The sequence below is a fragment of the Colossoma macropomum genome, unplaced genomic scaffold, assembly GCF_904425465.1.
Source record: "Colossoma macropomum unplaced genomic scaffold, Colossoma_macropomum, whole genome shotgun sequence".
NCBI classification, from domain to species: Eukaryota; Metazoa; Chordata; class Actinopteri; order Characiformes; family Serrasalmidae; genus Colossoma; species Colossoma macropomum.
The window spans coordinates 5,356,194-5,372,603 of record NW_023494787.1 but is presented as its reverse complement, the minus strand read 5'-3'; the positions used below and the strand labels follow the sequence as shown (position 1 = coordinate 5,372,603).

Here is a 16,410-nt window from a genome sequence, read left to right as displayed (position 1 = left end):
CCCACAAAACAAATTTGTCTTCTTAATCAGGTTTAACTGTATAGATACCATGTCAAACACAAGGACACAATCCTCTCCAGCCCGCAAAGGTATTTTAATTTTCTATTAATATTAGCCTGTTTCATAATGCGCTGCACTACAGTCCCCAGCATGCACTGCAACGTAATGTGCTCTCCAACTCCTACTCCAACAGCAGTCTATGGGACAGCGGTTACTCATCAATTCTACACAGTTCTACACAATTCTGCACAGTTCCATTACTGCTGGGATCTGTTCCCAGATAGCGAGCATATATAGGTCCGCTGGCTTGATAAGGTCAGCACCCCACTGACCGACTGTTTGCCACCCAGATTACTGTCCTGCATACAAACTCTACCTAGTTTTTAATCTCTTCAAACAGATTTTAAATGCACGCGGACTTTTATTTTAGAAAATAAACAAAATAAAAGACAAATATTATATATAACTGAGAGAAAAAAATAACGATTAGGCCTGATATAAAATGATTTTATAGAAAATGTTGCTGACACTGAGCTGGATTAAAATTATTTACTGATCTAATTTAAAAAAAAAGGAAGGAAGGAAAAATCAGTAAATTGGTCTGTGGGTGGAAAATGAGCGATGATATATGGAATTTTGCCTATTACTCTGCTTAACCACCGGTGGGCCGCCTGGAAAATGCTGAGCAAAACGCCAGTGGACCACCAGCTTTGCCATCAGTGGGCTGACAGTGGTCCACTATTCTCTTGCTATCAGGGTTAAGACCAGGGGTGCACAAACTTTTAGTGCCACAGCAATAATGGTGAGGTAGTTCATGTAAATGGGGATGCATAATGACATCAGAATTATCAGTATCAGCACATAACAAAAGATTTACAGCATTGGACAGATGTTTAGATATGACCTATATTTTGAACTGATATTTGTTGATGTTTTTCCTGAACTTAAGAAGAACAGATTGGTGAGGTGATGCTGGGTTACTGTGCTAAAATATGTTTTTACTGCACCTATAATCCTACAGAAATGAATGTAATATCTACATAATGCTAATCCAGGTGGATTTAAACCCAATTTCTACATGTATCAGGGCTGATTCTAGGATGAGAGCTAAATGAGAATTACTCTTATTTTTAGGGGTGCTTGAGCACCCCTTAAAAGGGGCTGGACACGCCTATGACATGTATCGACATCAACATGAAAAATATTGGGCATAGACATTAGAATGCAATCCCCCTATTGGTGCATCCCTGTAAACAAAGTGTAAAATACAGGATGTCCTGGGCGTCTGGGACCCCTAATTAGCCTCTTAACCCTTCTAAATTTCTCAAAAATTCAAAATTCTGGGGTGAAATGATTTATTATGACGTTCTGCTGTCCGTTAGGGAAACATAGACGCTCAAATACAAATTCTGGGAAAAGTCATTATTTAGCTGCTTCACTCACAAACAGGTTATAGACTGTTTTATTCCATAGCATATTTATACATTTGCAAACCTGCCCAGTTTCTCAAGAGTTTGGTGGATAAAGTGAACTCATTTCAAACCGAGGATGTGTAAGATCTCAATGAATGTGTGGAAAAAGCACATCACCAAACTAAAATAGAGACTTTCTAGGAGAAGAACTGATAAAGGGCTAGCATCGGCGCTGCTATGATGAGTGAGTTAGGAGCCATCCAGTGCTGCAGTAGCCAGCCAACATGGGACCCCCTGAATACCTGGGGGTATTTTGCACACTGATTGTAAAGTATACTTTTTTTTTTTTTTTACTGGTTTTTAGGCCTGGTCAAATTTTGCGATGACATGAGGTTTGAAATAACCTTTAATCCCTAAATTTGGTCAAATGTTAGTGCTTTAAGCTCTTAGGATTTACCTGACAGAGTCTATTAGCTCTCCCTGCTAGAAAAACAAGCATACAGCAGCGTAGCTGGTCACCAGCGTAACCAGCATATCGCTGTTGTCGGAAGAAAACCTCGTATCTTCACTTTTGTCGTTTTTTCAGTTTTTGACATAATTTGAAAATACCTGTTGTCCTTTACATTGTTTGTACGTTTCATGATGAATGGACCAAAAGAAACGGCCCAAAATGACTTGGAAAAAAGTCTGGTTCCATTGACTTACATTAAAAGTAAAGTATGTTTTTTCCTTCTCCTGTAAAGTTACCATTTTGGAGATACGAGGTTTTCTTCTGACAACAGCGACATGTTGTGTTTTGGATGCTGGTTTACTGTTCAACCATGCTGGGTGAGCAACTAAACCAGCACCAGACCATTTAACATTAACATTTATGTCATTTGGCAGACGCTCTTACCCAGAGCGACTTATAATTTGATCATTTTACACAGGTAGGTGAAGGTTGAGTTAGGAGTCTTGCCCAAGGACTCTTATTGGTGTAGTGCAGTATTTCTCAACCCTGGTCCTGGAGGCCCACTGTCCTGCAGGTTTTACTGTTTTCCCTGCTCCCAACACACCTGATCCAACTAATCAGCTTATTACCAGCCCTTTGTTGAGTTGAAGTGGCTGTTAAAGCAGGAAACGCACTAAAATGTGCAGGACAGTGGGACCAGGGTTGAGAAACAGTGGTGTAGGGTGCTTTCCCAAGGGTGGGGTTGAACCCCAGTCTACAGCGTAGAAGGCAGACACATGTTATGGGATAAGATATGATTATTATTAGAAAATGTCTGTGCATCCTTGACTGGAGCTGCTTATGATGTTTGTGAATGTATGTAAATCGCCCTCGCAATGACGAGGAGAGAGTCGTGCACGTGTGGAAACGATCCCGGAGCCTGAGCAGCTCTCCTGTCTCTGCACTTATGGAATGTGAACCCGGGATTAGGTGTGATCCTGACGGTAATGTAGCGTGGCTAAAGCTGTGGATACCAGCCTAAACTGTATTGTTCTTCTCTGGGGGCACACTTTGTCCAGCAGGATTAACATGAGCACAGAGGTCCGTGCTCCTTCGATATGTGCCCCTCTGGCATTAGCATGACTAAGGTACGGCTTGTTTCAGACACGATCTGGATTTAGATAGGCCTGATCCGGCTTCCAGTTCCCACACAAACACCGCTCCTCTCGGATGAGGCGGTCTCGCTGACTGTGTCCACGCATACAGTGCTCTGCTCACTGAATGTACTTCATAATTTCCTTCAACAAATGATTTGATAACAATAAATGTTGTAATTGGCAAGTTTATTTCAGGTTATAAAGGTGTTTAAACCCATAAAATAAAATAAAATAAAAATAATAGGTAACACAAAAATAAAAATTAAAATTATAGGTATAAAATCAATGGGCATAATAATCAATACAAAAACAAGTACTGACCAAAAAGGTCTAGTCTGAAGCTATAGCTTTTATATTTTGGCTAGCCTTAATAATTCATATACAGTCCTGCATTTAAACAATACAGAGGAATATAAAAACAAAGAAAATCAGTCAACATTTCAGAACATTTCAGACGTAATAATGAACATTCCTCAGTTTTAGAAGTGCTTAACACCTTAATTTTAAACATTTTTGTACACATTCTTAGTTCCTCATCACAATTATTATCTATTTATTTATTTATTTATTACTATTTTTTACAAAACAGCTTCTGAATACAAAACAGCTTCCTTATCACAATTATTTATTTATTTACTCATTTATTTTTAACTATTTATTATATTCGTCCTTGCTATTGGCTTTTTAAACATACATGTTCCCCATATTTGCTCTCTTTAATTGCAAACAGCTTCTGAATACAGTTTGGTAGTAAATTGTTTTGTGCTTTGTACATCATCTCTGCAGTCTGAAAGTCGACTAGGTCACTGAATTTTAAAGCATGTAATTTAATAAACAGTTTATTGGTTGGTTCATAAAAGTCTGATCGACTTATAATTCTTAGCTTAGGTTTGGTGTTGGTTTTGTATGTGTTTCCCAATACCTCCACACAGTAGTTCATGTATGGAACTATGAAGGAACAGTACAGCATATAGAATGAATTTTGATTCAGGATATCTTTAGTTTTATATAATATTTCAAAGGTTTTAGACAATTTTGTTTTTACATTATTTATGCGGTTTCCAACATAGTTTATGATCAGTTATAACACCCAGAAATTTACTTTCATTCACTCTTTCTATTTCAACATCATCGATCATAATTTTAACTCTATTCTTAGTTTGTCGATTTTCAAATGTTATAAACTTTGTTTTGCTTAAATTCAAGGATTACTTGTTAATATCAGACCGTTTCTTTAAAACTTTCAGTTCCCTTTCCACTGTATTCGGTAGCTGTTCCAAAGTTTTCCCAGAGCAATATAAATTAGTATCATCAGCAAATAAAACAAATTTTAGCAATTTAGACACTTTACAGATATAATTTATATACAGTAATTAAAATACAGTAAACTTTTGTATTTTTATGCAACAATTGTGAAAGTAATTTACTGTAAATTCACATGTGAAAAAGACGTAATTTCACCAGTGCATTTGTTTAAACTTAAAACAGTCAGTAATCATAAATATTCAACGTTTGCCCTGTATGTGGCCAGAATATCTCAAATATGCATGTCCTACATGCAAATACACACTTAACCCATAATTAACTTTGCTTATATTTTGCACAAGCATGAACAAAAACTTGTATCTGTCAATACCAATAAACAATAACCGACCTCAGCATTTCAGCACTAAAACCATCCAAAAAAAGAGAGAATAAAACTTCAAAAACTGCATAAAACTTGAAAAGTCAAAACCTGAATCATCAGAATAAAAACATGTTTTCATTCAAATTTTAGATCTTTTTAACTGTCGTATCCCATAATGCTGTGCGGTACAGCTCTGCATCAACCTCAAAGTGATTTGCTGTTGTTACAGAAAATATGAAGCATTTCACTGTTAAAACTGGTAATAATTAACAGTGCAAATGTGGTTTCAAATGACAGTAAATGGACATTGATCTTAAGGAAACTGCCTCCCTGTATCGGCTCCTAATATTACTGCTATTAAGAAGCGTATTATGATTCACAGTGCTGTGGCTCAGTGTATCTGATGCCCATTCACAATGTTTCATATCTTTTATCTGTTATATGTTTAAGGGTCCTATTGGTTACCCTGGAGACGCTGGTCCAGAGGGTCCACCTGGACTTAAGGTAAGGGCTTCAGCTACGGCACCTTGACTCTGAGGATGTGTGTTTGTTGGACACATGAAGGATGTTTGGCTTATTCATTTTTTTCCAGGGCGACCGTGGACCCGCTGGAGCTTCTGGTCCTCCAGGGAATGCTGGAGTTGGATTTCCCGGCCCAAAGGTGACCAAACGACTCTAAATGTTTATCCTGGCACTTTTATTAAATAAGAAATGCTGTGATTGTACAAACCTGATTCTAAAATAGTTGGGACAGAATGAAAAATGCAAATAACAACAGAAAGTAGTGATTAATAAATTCTGTTTTGACCTTTTTGTAAATATACACTCTTTTTAAATTTGGTGTTCCAAAAAAATTGGGATGGGAGCATGTTTACCACTGTGTTACATCATGTTTCCATTTAATAGCACAGAATAATCGTTTGAGGACTGAAGACACAAACTGTGACACAAACTTTTACGAATTCCACTGTGCATATTAAGTGACCCTTATTAATCCCACAAAGGGAAAATTTCACCTGCACATTTTGACCCATCCGTGCAGTGAAACACCACATACACACTAGTGAACACACACACTAGGGGGCAGCGAGCACACTTGCCCAGAGCGGTGGGCAGCCCTATCCGCATCGCCCAGGGAGCAGTTGGGGGTTAGGTGCCTTGATCAAAGGCGCTTCAGTCACGTACTGTCAGCTCAGGGGATCAAACTGGCCACCTTCCAGTCACAAGGCTGGTTCCCTAACCTCCAGCCCCCAACTGGACAGTGTTTATTGACAGCGGTTTGTCAAAGTATTCCTGACCGCACATGGCGAAACATGCTTAATAATTTCAGAATGAGCGTATACACCTATCAGGCATAACATGATGACCACCTCCTTGTTTCTACGCTCATTGTCCATTTTATCAGCTCCACTTACTATATAGGTGCACTTTGTAGTTCTACAGTTACAGACTGTAGTCCATCTGTTTCTCTGCATACTTTGTTAGCCCCCTTTTACCCTGTTCTTCAGTGGTCAGGACCCCCATGGACCCTCACAGAGCAGGTACTATTTGGGTGGTGGATCATTCTCAGCACTGCAGTAACACTGACGTGGTGGTGGTGTGTTAGTGTGTGTTGCACTGGTCTGAGTGGATCAGACACAGCAGTGCTGCTGGAGTTTTTAAACACTGTGTCCACTCACTGTCCACTCCTGATCGGTGTAGTTGATAAGATAAAACGTTGCATATCTTGTTATTGTACTGTTTTCGTTCAAAAACAGGTCAAAGTAGATGTATAAATCACTGCTTTCTGTTTTTATTTGCATTTTATCTGCGTTTCACGCGGTGTTGCATTACAGAGCTGGGTTTGTAGTAGTAGCTTATTCATTATGAGTCTTTAATGTTTTGTCTCTCCTTTTGTTACTCATTCTCTGTGTTTTCTAGGGAGACAAAGGTATTCAAGGCAGACCCGGTTCAGTCGGCCCTGTTGGTATAGGAGAACCAGGAGTACCCGTAAGTTACAGAGATGGTTCTTTTCATCATGACCAGAGTGTGAGGTCTGTCCAGTAGAGGGAGACATAACTTCACTGATCATTAAAGCCTTTATATCCTTAAAGATAAACCTGAAAAACTCCACACTTCAGTTCTTCACTACCTACATATTATCTGTGTCCGAACTGGTATCTCTGTTTTTGTTGGGGTTTTTTATTTATATATTTATTTATTTTTTAAATAATTTTGATTTTTGGCCTTTAATTTGTATACAAAATTCACCAATAGAAATGCTGCATTAGCAATAATATGAATTCCACTGTAGCTACCAAATAATTAATAGTGGTTACTAAATAAGTTTTGTGATTAATAACTAAATAAAAAAGTGTTTAAGCATTTAAAATGAAGTTTAAGGGGTTTAATCTTTTCAACTCCATGGAACCACCAGTGTTTTCAAAACACACTTCGTCATATTCTTCATAACTTTCATATTTCATAAGCTACATTCAAAAGCTGGGGGTCATATGAGAGCTGTAACTTCTTTCCAGTCAAATAGATGGGTGATGTAATTTTAAACCCTTATAATAAAAGAAGCTGAACTCACTTGACCCATTTGTCCACAAATCTGGGCTATAAACTATAAACAGATGGCGTCTCTTCAGTGATCTGCTCTGTAAAAAATATTTTTATAAAATAATACAAAGAGCATCTAAGATTTTTGGCTTTCAGCAGTAAATTGTAAGCATATAGCAATATGTGTGATCATAAAACACATGTTCTGTTAATTTGAGGAGAACTTTTACAAAAAAAATAAATAAATAAATAAAATGAAAAATGTACATTTATTTCATGCAGTTACTGAATAATTTGCCTTACGATTTTGGTCATGTAAATTCAGATGGACAAACCAAAATATACCCTGGTTAGTTAAAGCTCTGATAAATCTCTTGACTGTCCATTTTATTGTTATTAATACTAATAATCATTTCCTTTATTGGTAAGGGTCCACCAGGACCACCAGGAGTGCAAGGAAACCAAGGTTTGCCGGGTGAGGGCTTACCAGGTCCTAAGGTAGGTGCTCAGGAACTCCGTTGTCCCCTCTTAGCTGCCACCAGCAACACACTGATGTCTTTTAAATGTATGTCCTGACTGTAAATTACTGTAAATGACTCTGTTGTCCTTTGGTTGCAGGGAGACAGAGGCTATGAAGGTCCAAAGGGTCTACGTGGTCCTCCAGGCTTGGGCGTTAAGGGTGAAAAGGTATGAGCTTTTCTCTGATAACTGACCTCAAAGGCGGGCTTTCCTCTGTGCTCCACCTGCTTCCTCCATGTCTGCCACGGCATCTTTTATCAGTGTGATTAGTGCAGTTTTAATCCACAAACAGAATACCAGTTTACTCTTATCTTCCATGCTAATTGGTGGCACTTAGCTTCCATTTACTTGGTGTAATTATTCCCTTAGTCTTGTCATTGCAGATCAGATATTGTAATGTACAGTACTATGAAATAGACAAAGACCACTCTTCAATCTTTTAACCATTAGGTTATTAGGTTAATCATTGATCAGGAAGATTAGCTTCCAAAACTGAAGTTTGAAAAATGATTGAAAGCAAATGAGAAAATGTGGCTCCTAACAACCACCTGGAAGACCTGGTAGACACCAAAACTGCCCCCATCAGATAAACAGCACTTAAAGCTTTCATCTCTGAGAGAGAGGAGAAAATCAAGCTGCTTCAGATCTGAAAACATCCACAGGAGTTTCTGTCCATCCTTCCACTGTGAGAAGACGACTCAGCGCTGTGGGTCTGAAAGGATGTGTAGCTGTTCAAGAAGAACCTCACTGAGAAAAGAAAACAGAGGAAAAAAAAACGTTTCACTCCAGAATGTGAAAAATGGACATCTGAAATGTGGAGTGAGGTTAATGGACTCATGGGCTGACTCAGAGTTTGTAATAAGCATTACTTGAATTGTGAGTAGCCGAAAATGCAGCCATGCTAATCCAGAACCGCTCCGCGACGCAACACACACGTGTCGCAAAGCAAGAGCAGTTGCTGTTTGTGTTGCGTTTTCACGCAGTATAAACGTCTAAGTTGTCCGTTTGTCTCATATAAACTTTATGTAGATGACATAAAGAGATCAACAATAAAAATTGATAGCTGCTTTGACTGTTGCTGGCTTTCTCATCAGGTGGTATAGCTGTACTTGAGGAGGAGACGCCTGTGTTCACAACATTAACCTACTCAAGGGATTTCAATCAGTTAAAACTAGATTTGTTAATGTGTTTATTAGCCTAGATTGTATATTATAGCCCAGACATTGCATTTCTTTACTGTTTCTGTATAGAAACTGCTAGCATGCCGCAGAAATAGACCCAAAGTGTAACGAGACAGAATAACTCAGACGCTCGCTGTTAAAAAAGAGGGCGAGGCTTTAATGTTAGAGTCGTAATCCAAAATCGTGGTCCAAAAACAGGCAAAGGTCAAATCCAGCAAAGGCAAGCAACACAAAAAGACAAACATCAGGCGAACAAAGTCCAAAGGGCAAAGGCAAAAGGGCAAAAGTCAAAAACCGGAAAATCACAATAGACAGAAGAATATAACGCTCAGTAGCTCTTGGAAAAAGAAGCAATACCTCGCAATGAACTAGACTAAAAGCCCGGGCTTTATACTAAACTAACTATGTCAGAACAGGTGTAACCAGTCAATACTCAGGAGACAGAGAGCGGTGATTGGAGCAAGATGAAGGACTGAGAACCATGTGATCCCCCTGGGGATTCTGGGAATTGGAGTCCCTAGAGGCCTCTGAGCCTGAGGGACGTGTGATATTTTTGCGCTTCACATGTGTGTTATCGTGTGACGCACGCGGCCGGTGTGAAAGACTACACTGATTAATATAGGAGCGTATTGCGTGCACCACTGCCCGGCGCGGCATGTGGCACGGTTACCGCGTCTGGTGTGAAATGGGCTTAAGAACTGAACTTTGGAGGTGTGGAAAAACATCCCTGCAGATTTCTTTGAGAAACTGAAAGTGAGTCTTCTGAAAACAATGGAAGCTGCAATAAAGGCAAACGACGGACTCATTAAAAACCGAAACATTTGATGGAAAGTTATTGTGTAACTGTCCTGTTATCAAACAACTTTTTGCTGGTAATTAAATAAGTTAAGGTTGGACTTTTGAACAGTACCGTAGGTTTGTTCCATCTGTTGGAGGAATGTTTGTGGTCTATTTCCGGTTGTGTTCTGGCTAACTGTAGAAGCTGACTGCCTGGGAACATCATCAATATCACCATCAAAATTTGTAAGAATAACGTGAAGGAACTTTCTAAATTCTCTTCTGTCCTGTAGGGGAACACAGGAGCTCAAGGATTGCCAGGCCCAGTGGGATTTCCTGGAGCTGGGCTCCAGGGAGAAAAGGCAATTTATAACTTTACCTCGTTCTTTTCTGCAGTACATTTTTAGATTCTGGTGTTTTCAATACAGTTAATGTGCCTATTAAAGTCTCAGACAGGGCCCATTGTTTTTATAAGACCATTTACATAGTTTATGTATTTACCCTTTGATATCTTTAACCCAGGGTGACCAAGGACCAATTGGGCCACCAGGCCCCAGAGGAACTCCTGGTGGGGGTGTAGTTGGGCCAAAGGCAAGTGCTACAGATGTGTGAGAAAATGCCAGTTGGCATAAAGAGTTCTGAAAATAAAGTAAATGTGAAATAAAAGAAAGTAATACAAGAAAATGTGATTAAATGTTAATTATTGCTTTTCAGGGGGATCAAGGCTTTCCGGGTGAACAGGGACCACCAGGAGAAAGAGGGATTGGAGAATCTGGTCCAAAGGTAAAGACTACAAAAAAAGGGGGGAAGACATACACAGGATGGGCCGCACTGACATCCTCGGATGCAGGCGGGGCCTCTTTGACATCCTCGGATGCAGCCAGGGCCTCATTGACGTCTTCAGATGCAGACGGGACCTCATTGACATCCTCGGATACATCCAGGGCCTCAGTGACATCCTCAGATGCAGGCGGGGCCTCAGTGATATCTTCAGACGCAGACGGGTCCTCATCGACATTCTCAGATGCAGGCGGGTCCTCATTGACATCCTCATTGACATCCTCACTGAGGCCCCACATGCATCCGAGGATGAGAAGAGAGAGGGAACTCCGAGCCTTTTTGAGCAGGGGCTGGAGGCACGAGTGGGGATTAGAGAGGCACATCGAGGAATACCGCTCTGCCAGCAGGCTTCTGAGCACCTTTGGCTTCACCACTTGCTGTTCCTCAAGGTTCCACTGCGTGTTAGTGTGGTGGAGAACAGCCTGCAGCTCTCGCCAGCCAGCCAGGTGCAGGTGGACTAGTGCCCAGATGGCTTCTACCTCTGCCATGGACACTCCCTCAGCATGTCTGCATCCTGTTCCTGGGTTTCGGCACCATTGCAGCATGTGCTACCTCCGGGTGCAAGAAGGATGCTGGATGCAGGAGAAACATCTGCAGCAAGCATATTTTTATTTCCACTCACACAAAATACAAACAAACCAAACACCAGCCACCTCTCCATGGCTACTAGTCTCTTCAGTCCTTTTCTCAAAGTTGAACTGTTCAGCTTGTCAGTCTTTTGCTGCTGCTGCTCGACCCTCTCCTCTCTCTCTCTATTCCCTCTCGGCTCCTTTTTCAAGGCGCTTTCCTGAGCCGAGAGGCATAGTCTAGCAACCTCACTGCAGAATAGCAGGTGGTGCCCAGGAGGCGGGGTTTGGGACACGTGCACCGTCCACCAATCCCTCGCTGTTATCATCCTCTCCCCGCTGTTATCGCAGGTGCTCATCTGTGCTCGGAGTTCGGGCCCCACCTTCCCACCAGCTCTCACAGCCATCACTGGGGCCCAGGGGACGGGCACATGGCACAACCTTTAACATAGAGTACATGGTGTACATAGATATGTTTGCAAAGATTTATAGCTGAAACACTTGTGAATGTTATGAGTTTTCCGGGATGACAGCACATAAATATGCTGTCTTAAGTGTTTACTGTGGCTAACAGTCCTCACTTTTTACTGCAAAGACTTTTACTATAAAATAAACTACATATTTCAGTTCACAGAGCAATATCAAGATGTAGGAATGTAACATTTTTCTTGTAAACACATGTGAATGTTATGTCTTTCAGGGTGAGCCAGGACCAGATGGTGCCCCTGGTATTCCTGGCATCCCAGGAGAGGATGGAGTTGTGGGACCAAAGGTAGGCACTGCCCTCTCACGTGCATACTCATAAAAGCAAATGTGATGTTTATAAGCTACTCCAGCCAACATATGGGGGTTAAATAATGAAGGCCCTACGCTTGAGCCTTGGGGCACTTTTCAGTAGATTTAAAAAAAAAATGTTTTGAGCAGATTTGCATGTTCTGTGTTGTCGTGATTGATTGACAGTAGTCAGGACATCACCAGATACTTTAATTTTAAATTGGTTTGATAAAGAGTAAAGAGACGAGACAGAGCATCTTTAAAAAGTGATATGTTTCTTAAGATTAATAGCTGAAAAAGTGGACTTTTTGCACCCCTGTGTGATGGTTCAGTAAGCTAAGAAGGTGAACGCTCACTATGTTTTTCTGTTGTGGTTTTTCTTATCTGTCCAAAAAGAAAATCAGCAAACTTCTTGCATCTGTTAACTGAATAAAGTCCAGATGTCGGAGGAGGAGTTAGTCTGTCTGTTCAGAGTAAAAGGAGGAATTTTCGACTGCCAGTCATGTTTAGATCAATTACGCAAGTGTGTTTTTCTAGCTGGCTTTATTTCACTATTTTTTTTTTCTGTTTTTGTAAAGAGCATGATGGGCCGTTTATGTGTCTCTGTTGCCTTTCAGCTCGTCTGCAGTCCCCTTGTGGTTTTAGACTGTTAGCTGTGTCCCTCAAAGGGGTTTTGGCTTTGACTCTTATTTATCAGGGCAGTAGTATTAATACATTAACTGAATGTCAGCTAGAATATTATAGAAAGAGGGTGTGAAGTTAGTTATCAGCAGAACGACAGCACTTGGTAATAGTAATCTTATCGCTCTTTGTGTTTGGTCAGATTGCTATTTCAAGGAAGACAAAATGGAGGCCAGTAATTACAACTTTTACTATTTGTATGACTTTGCTGTGTAAAGCTTGTGAAGTGACCAAGTGTAGGTTTGGCCGTATGTGGGACCAAAGAAATACTGGACAAGATCAAAAGAGCTAGAAATTCAGTAGTCGTAAGATCTATAGGGGTATACATATGAATATTTAACCTTCCAGGTATGTATGGCTTCTCCTTTGCATGATGCAGCTTTAACTTGCACAGACAGTGGTTTCTGGAAGTGTTCCTGAGCCCATGCAGTGATTTCCAACACAGAATCATGCCTGTTTTTAATACAGTGCTGCCTGAGGGCCGAAGATGACGAGCATCCAATACTGACCGTCGGCCTTGTTCCTTGCGTGCAGGGATTTCTCCAGATTCTCTGAATCGTGTGATGATATTATGTACTGTAGATGGTGGGATATTCAAAGTCTTTGTAATTTTATGTTGAGGAACATTTTTCTGAAATTGTTCCACAATTTTTAGATGCAGTTTTTCACAGATTGGTGAACCTCTGCCCATCTTTGCTTCTGAGAGACTCTGCCTCTATAAAATGATCTTTTCACACCCAGTCATGTGAGTTAGTTGCAAATTGCTCCTCCAGCTGTTTTTAGTTAGTACCACTTACTTTTCCAGCCTTCTGTTGCCCCGTCCCAACTTTTTTGGTATGCGTTCGTTGCTGCCATCAAGTTCTGTAAATATTGCAAATTAAAATACTGTACTGTGAATAAAATATGGGTCTATGAGATTTGCAAATCATTGTATTCAGTTTTTATTTATATTTATTGACATTTTAAACAGCATCCCAACTTTTTTGGAATTGGAGTTGTGCACCTTTAAATGCAAGTACACATTTTACACAATTTAACCAAAATCATTTTTTTCATGATTTTATTTTTTATTTCAGTTTATAAAAATGTTTCCGTTATACGACTCTCAGTTGTCTCCCATAATGCTGTGCGGTATTGCTCTATGTCAATTTCACAGTAATTTGCTGTGTTATTAAAGAAAATATCTTAATATAAGTTGATTTCCTAAAATTCTTAGGATGATTTGATTGAATAAAATGCTGAATACAGTATTTTACTATTAAGAGTTTGTGTTTGATGCTGTAAAATCCTGTCAATAATTAACAGTGTAGTCTTTAAACTGGACAACCTCACTCTGGAGGTCACTGCTGCAGGTTGCGAGTAAACCTGTTTGGAGTGTCCCTTTAAAGTTTTAGAGTTTACTATTTGGAGGGTCTGTCTGGATATTTTTGGACATACCTTTAGCTTGAATACTGTTTTAAAGTTGTTTTACAGGCAAAAGAAGGCCTTTCTGAATTAAGCTTATGTATGACTAATCTAAGTTCTTATGCGGTTTTCATAACTGCTTCTGTTTCTGTTCTTCCTCTTGGGCTACCTGGACATACCAAAAACATCAGGGTGAGATGGGGTTACCAGGGTCAAGAGGCTCTGATGGTACACCAGGAAGAGGAATTCCAGGAGAAAAGGTACTAATTTATTAGCTGTCATGCCTCAACGTTTGAGAATGCCACATCAGAATTGAATTACTGTGTTAACAGCTTTTAGAATTATTTAGAATTATTTTATTTTTACGTAACCGCAAAACGTGTCTTAGCGCGTGTTCTGATGTAGCCTCCCTGATCCTTTCCAGAAAGTGGCTTTTCAGTCTACTTCCTGAAACCCAGGCTTCATATACTTACGTGACACATTTGCCATGCAGACCTTTTACATCATAGTCTGTGGGTCAATATTTGCAGATCTTCGGGCGTGAAGTAAAATATTATGTGCCTTACAGGATGAGCCGATGTTTTATTTTATGGATAACTAAGTGAATACATATTTACTGTCAGTTAGTAAAAGTTAGTAACTTTAGTCTCAAAACTGAAAACGAAAAGGGTTTAGTAGAATTAAAACTCATTTTGTGATTTTTTCTAACTCAGGTTGAGCAGTAAACAATGTTTGCAAAGCAAAAAAAGCAAACGAAACACCTAAACGCATAAGGTACAGTGGGAACAAAGCATCTGATGTAGTTCTGTTCAAAGGAACAGTTGCGTTAAAGCAAATTACGCAACATAATGGCTTTTTGACTACAGAGTCATCGATGTTTGTGCAAGACATGAGGCAACGTCTTTAGTCATTAATCTATAGAACAAGCCACAATGGTCTGTCTTCATACTGTCTTGCATTTAGAATAATGTGTTTTTAACAGTGAAAATACTGGAAAACTTTCCTAGATAACCACTGTAGACAGGCAAAGTCATGGTGTGACATTTAGAGGCGTGGCTACCTTGTAGAGTCCATGACAGCCTTGCTGTTAAAAAGTAATTGTAGAAAGTTATAAACATCCTTATACAAACTTATGCAAGCATGTTAGTCTCTTTTGATTCCTTTAACTCTTTAAAATCTGAGGCTTGTTAGATCCGAAGGCTTATTATTCACTAAGAACATGCATTACAATGCAAATTGGTTAAGTAATTCTTAATTCTAAATAAAGTTTAATGCATTTTGCTGCATTTCCACATTTTTTAGCTGCATGGTGGATGAAATGTAAAGAATAGAAACATACATACATCATCTAAACCGCTTATCCTTCTGGGTCGCGGTGGGGTGCTGGAGCCTATCCCAGCTGTCATTGGGCGGAAGGCAGGATACACCCTGGACAGGTCGCCAGTCCATCACAGGGCAGACAGACAGACATACACATTCACACCTAGGGGGCAATTTAGCATGTCCAATCAGCCTGACTGCATGTTTTTGGACTGTGGGAGGAAACCCACGCAGACACGGGGAGAACATGCAAACTCCACACAGAAAGGACCCTGGTCACCCGGCCAGGAATCGAACCCAGGCCATTCTTGCTGTGAGGCGACAGCGCTACCCACTGCGCCACCGTGCCACCCAAGAATAGAAACAAAAAATTCATAATTCATTCGTTTTTATTTTTACCGTTTTTAAGCAAGCTGGCAAATTAATAAGAATATAGTTCACGTCAGCCCTTTTATCAATACTCTGATGAAACAAATCAGCAATAAGCATTTCCATGGAATTCAATGTGAATTAGGCAGATTTGAATGATTTCCACTGATTTTTTTTTCAGAATTTCTACACAGTTAAATGGTTGAGATGTAAACAGAGTCGTTCAGAGTGGTTTGGTGTGAAACGCTCTGTTCTAGAGAAACTTACAGAGTCAGAATTGTTCACAGTGGTGATGATAGGAACCAGACGTCCACCTCTAAAAGCTCCCTTACAGAAAGTTACTACATTAATTATTTATGTAAACTTATTTTGTCTGTTTTACCGCTATTTTATCATCATCAACATTCCATATGAAACTCAGAAAGCACGTGTAGGTTCACTGGTGGTTTTGGATAGTAAATAAAATGGTTATATTTACACTGCAGACATCATGACCCCTGGTTCCTATCAGCACCACTGTAAAGAAATTTGAGTCTGTAAGTTTCTCTAGAATGGAGCATTTCACATCAAACCACTCGCTTTACATCCCAGACACTTATGCAGAAATTGTGAAATATCAGTGGAATTCCCCTTTCACGGAAACAAAGTCTTTGAATGGATCATGAAGACAATACATTGGACTTGACAGAGTTAAATGCATATGCAGCATAATTTAAACTTCAGATGTGAACTGTGGTGTCTGTAATGTCTCTGTAGGGCGATCGAGGTGAGCGTGGCCTTCGGGGTCTTCCTGGATCCCCTGGACCTGCAGG

General features: G+C 39.9%; 1 protein-coding gene across 1 annotated transcript in view; it reads left to right on the top strand.

Moving 5' to 3' along the window:
• col28a1a (collagen, type XXVIII, alpha 1a) overlaps positions 1-16,410 on the top strand; it is a 50,722-nt gene that overhangs the window by 16,413 nt on the left and 17,899 nt on the right. Inside the window, exons 10-20 of the mRNA XM_036565944.1 lie at positions 5,077-5,130; positions 5,219-5,287; positions 6,547-6,615; positions 7,597-7,665; positions 7,786-7,854; positions 9,938-10,006; positions 10,167-10,235; positions 10,359-10,427; positions 11,751-11,822; positions 14,101-14,169; positions 16,355-16,410. The exon at positions 16,355-16,410 is cut by the window's right edge and continues 16 nt beyond it. Of these exons, the coding sequence (XP_036421837.1) occupies positions 5,077-5,130; positions 5,219-5,287; positions 6,547-6,615; positions 7,597-7,665; positions 7,786-7,854; positions 9,938-10,006; positions 10,167-10,235; positions 10,359-10,427; positions 11,751-11,822; positions 14,101-14,169; positions 16,355-16,410 (734 nt within the window). The remainder of the gene's footprint in view (positions 1-5,076; positions 5,131-5,218; positions 5,288-6,546; positions 6,616-7,596; positions 7,666-7,785; positions 7,855-9,937; positions 10,007-10,166; positions 10,236-10,358; positions 10,428-11,750; positions 11,823-14,100; positions 14,170-16,354) is intronic.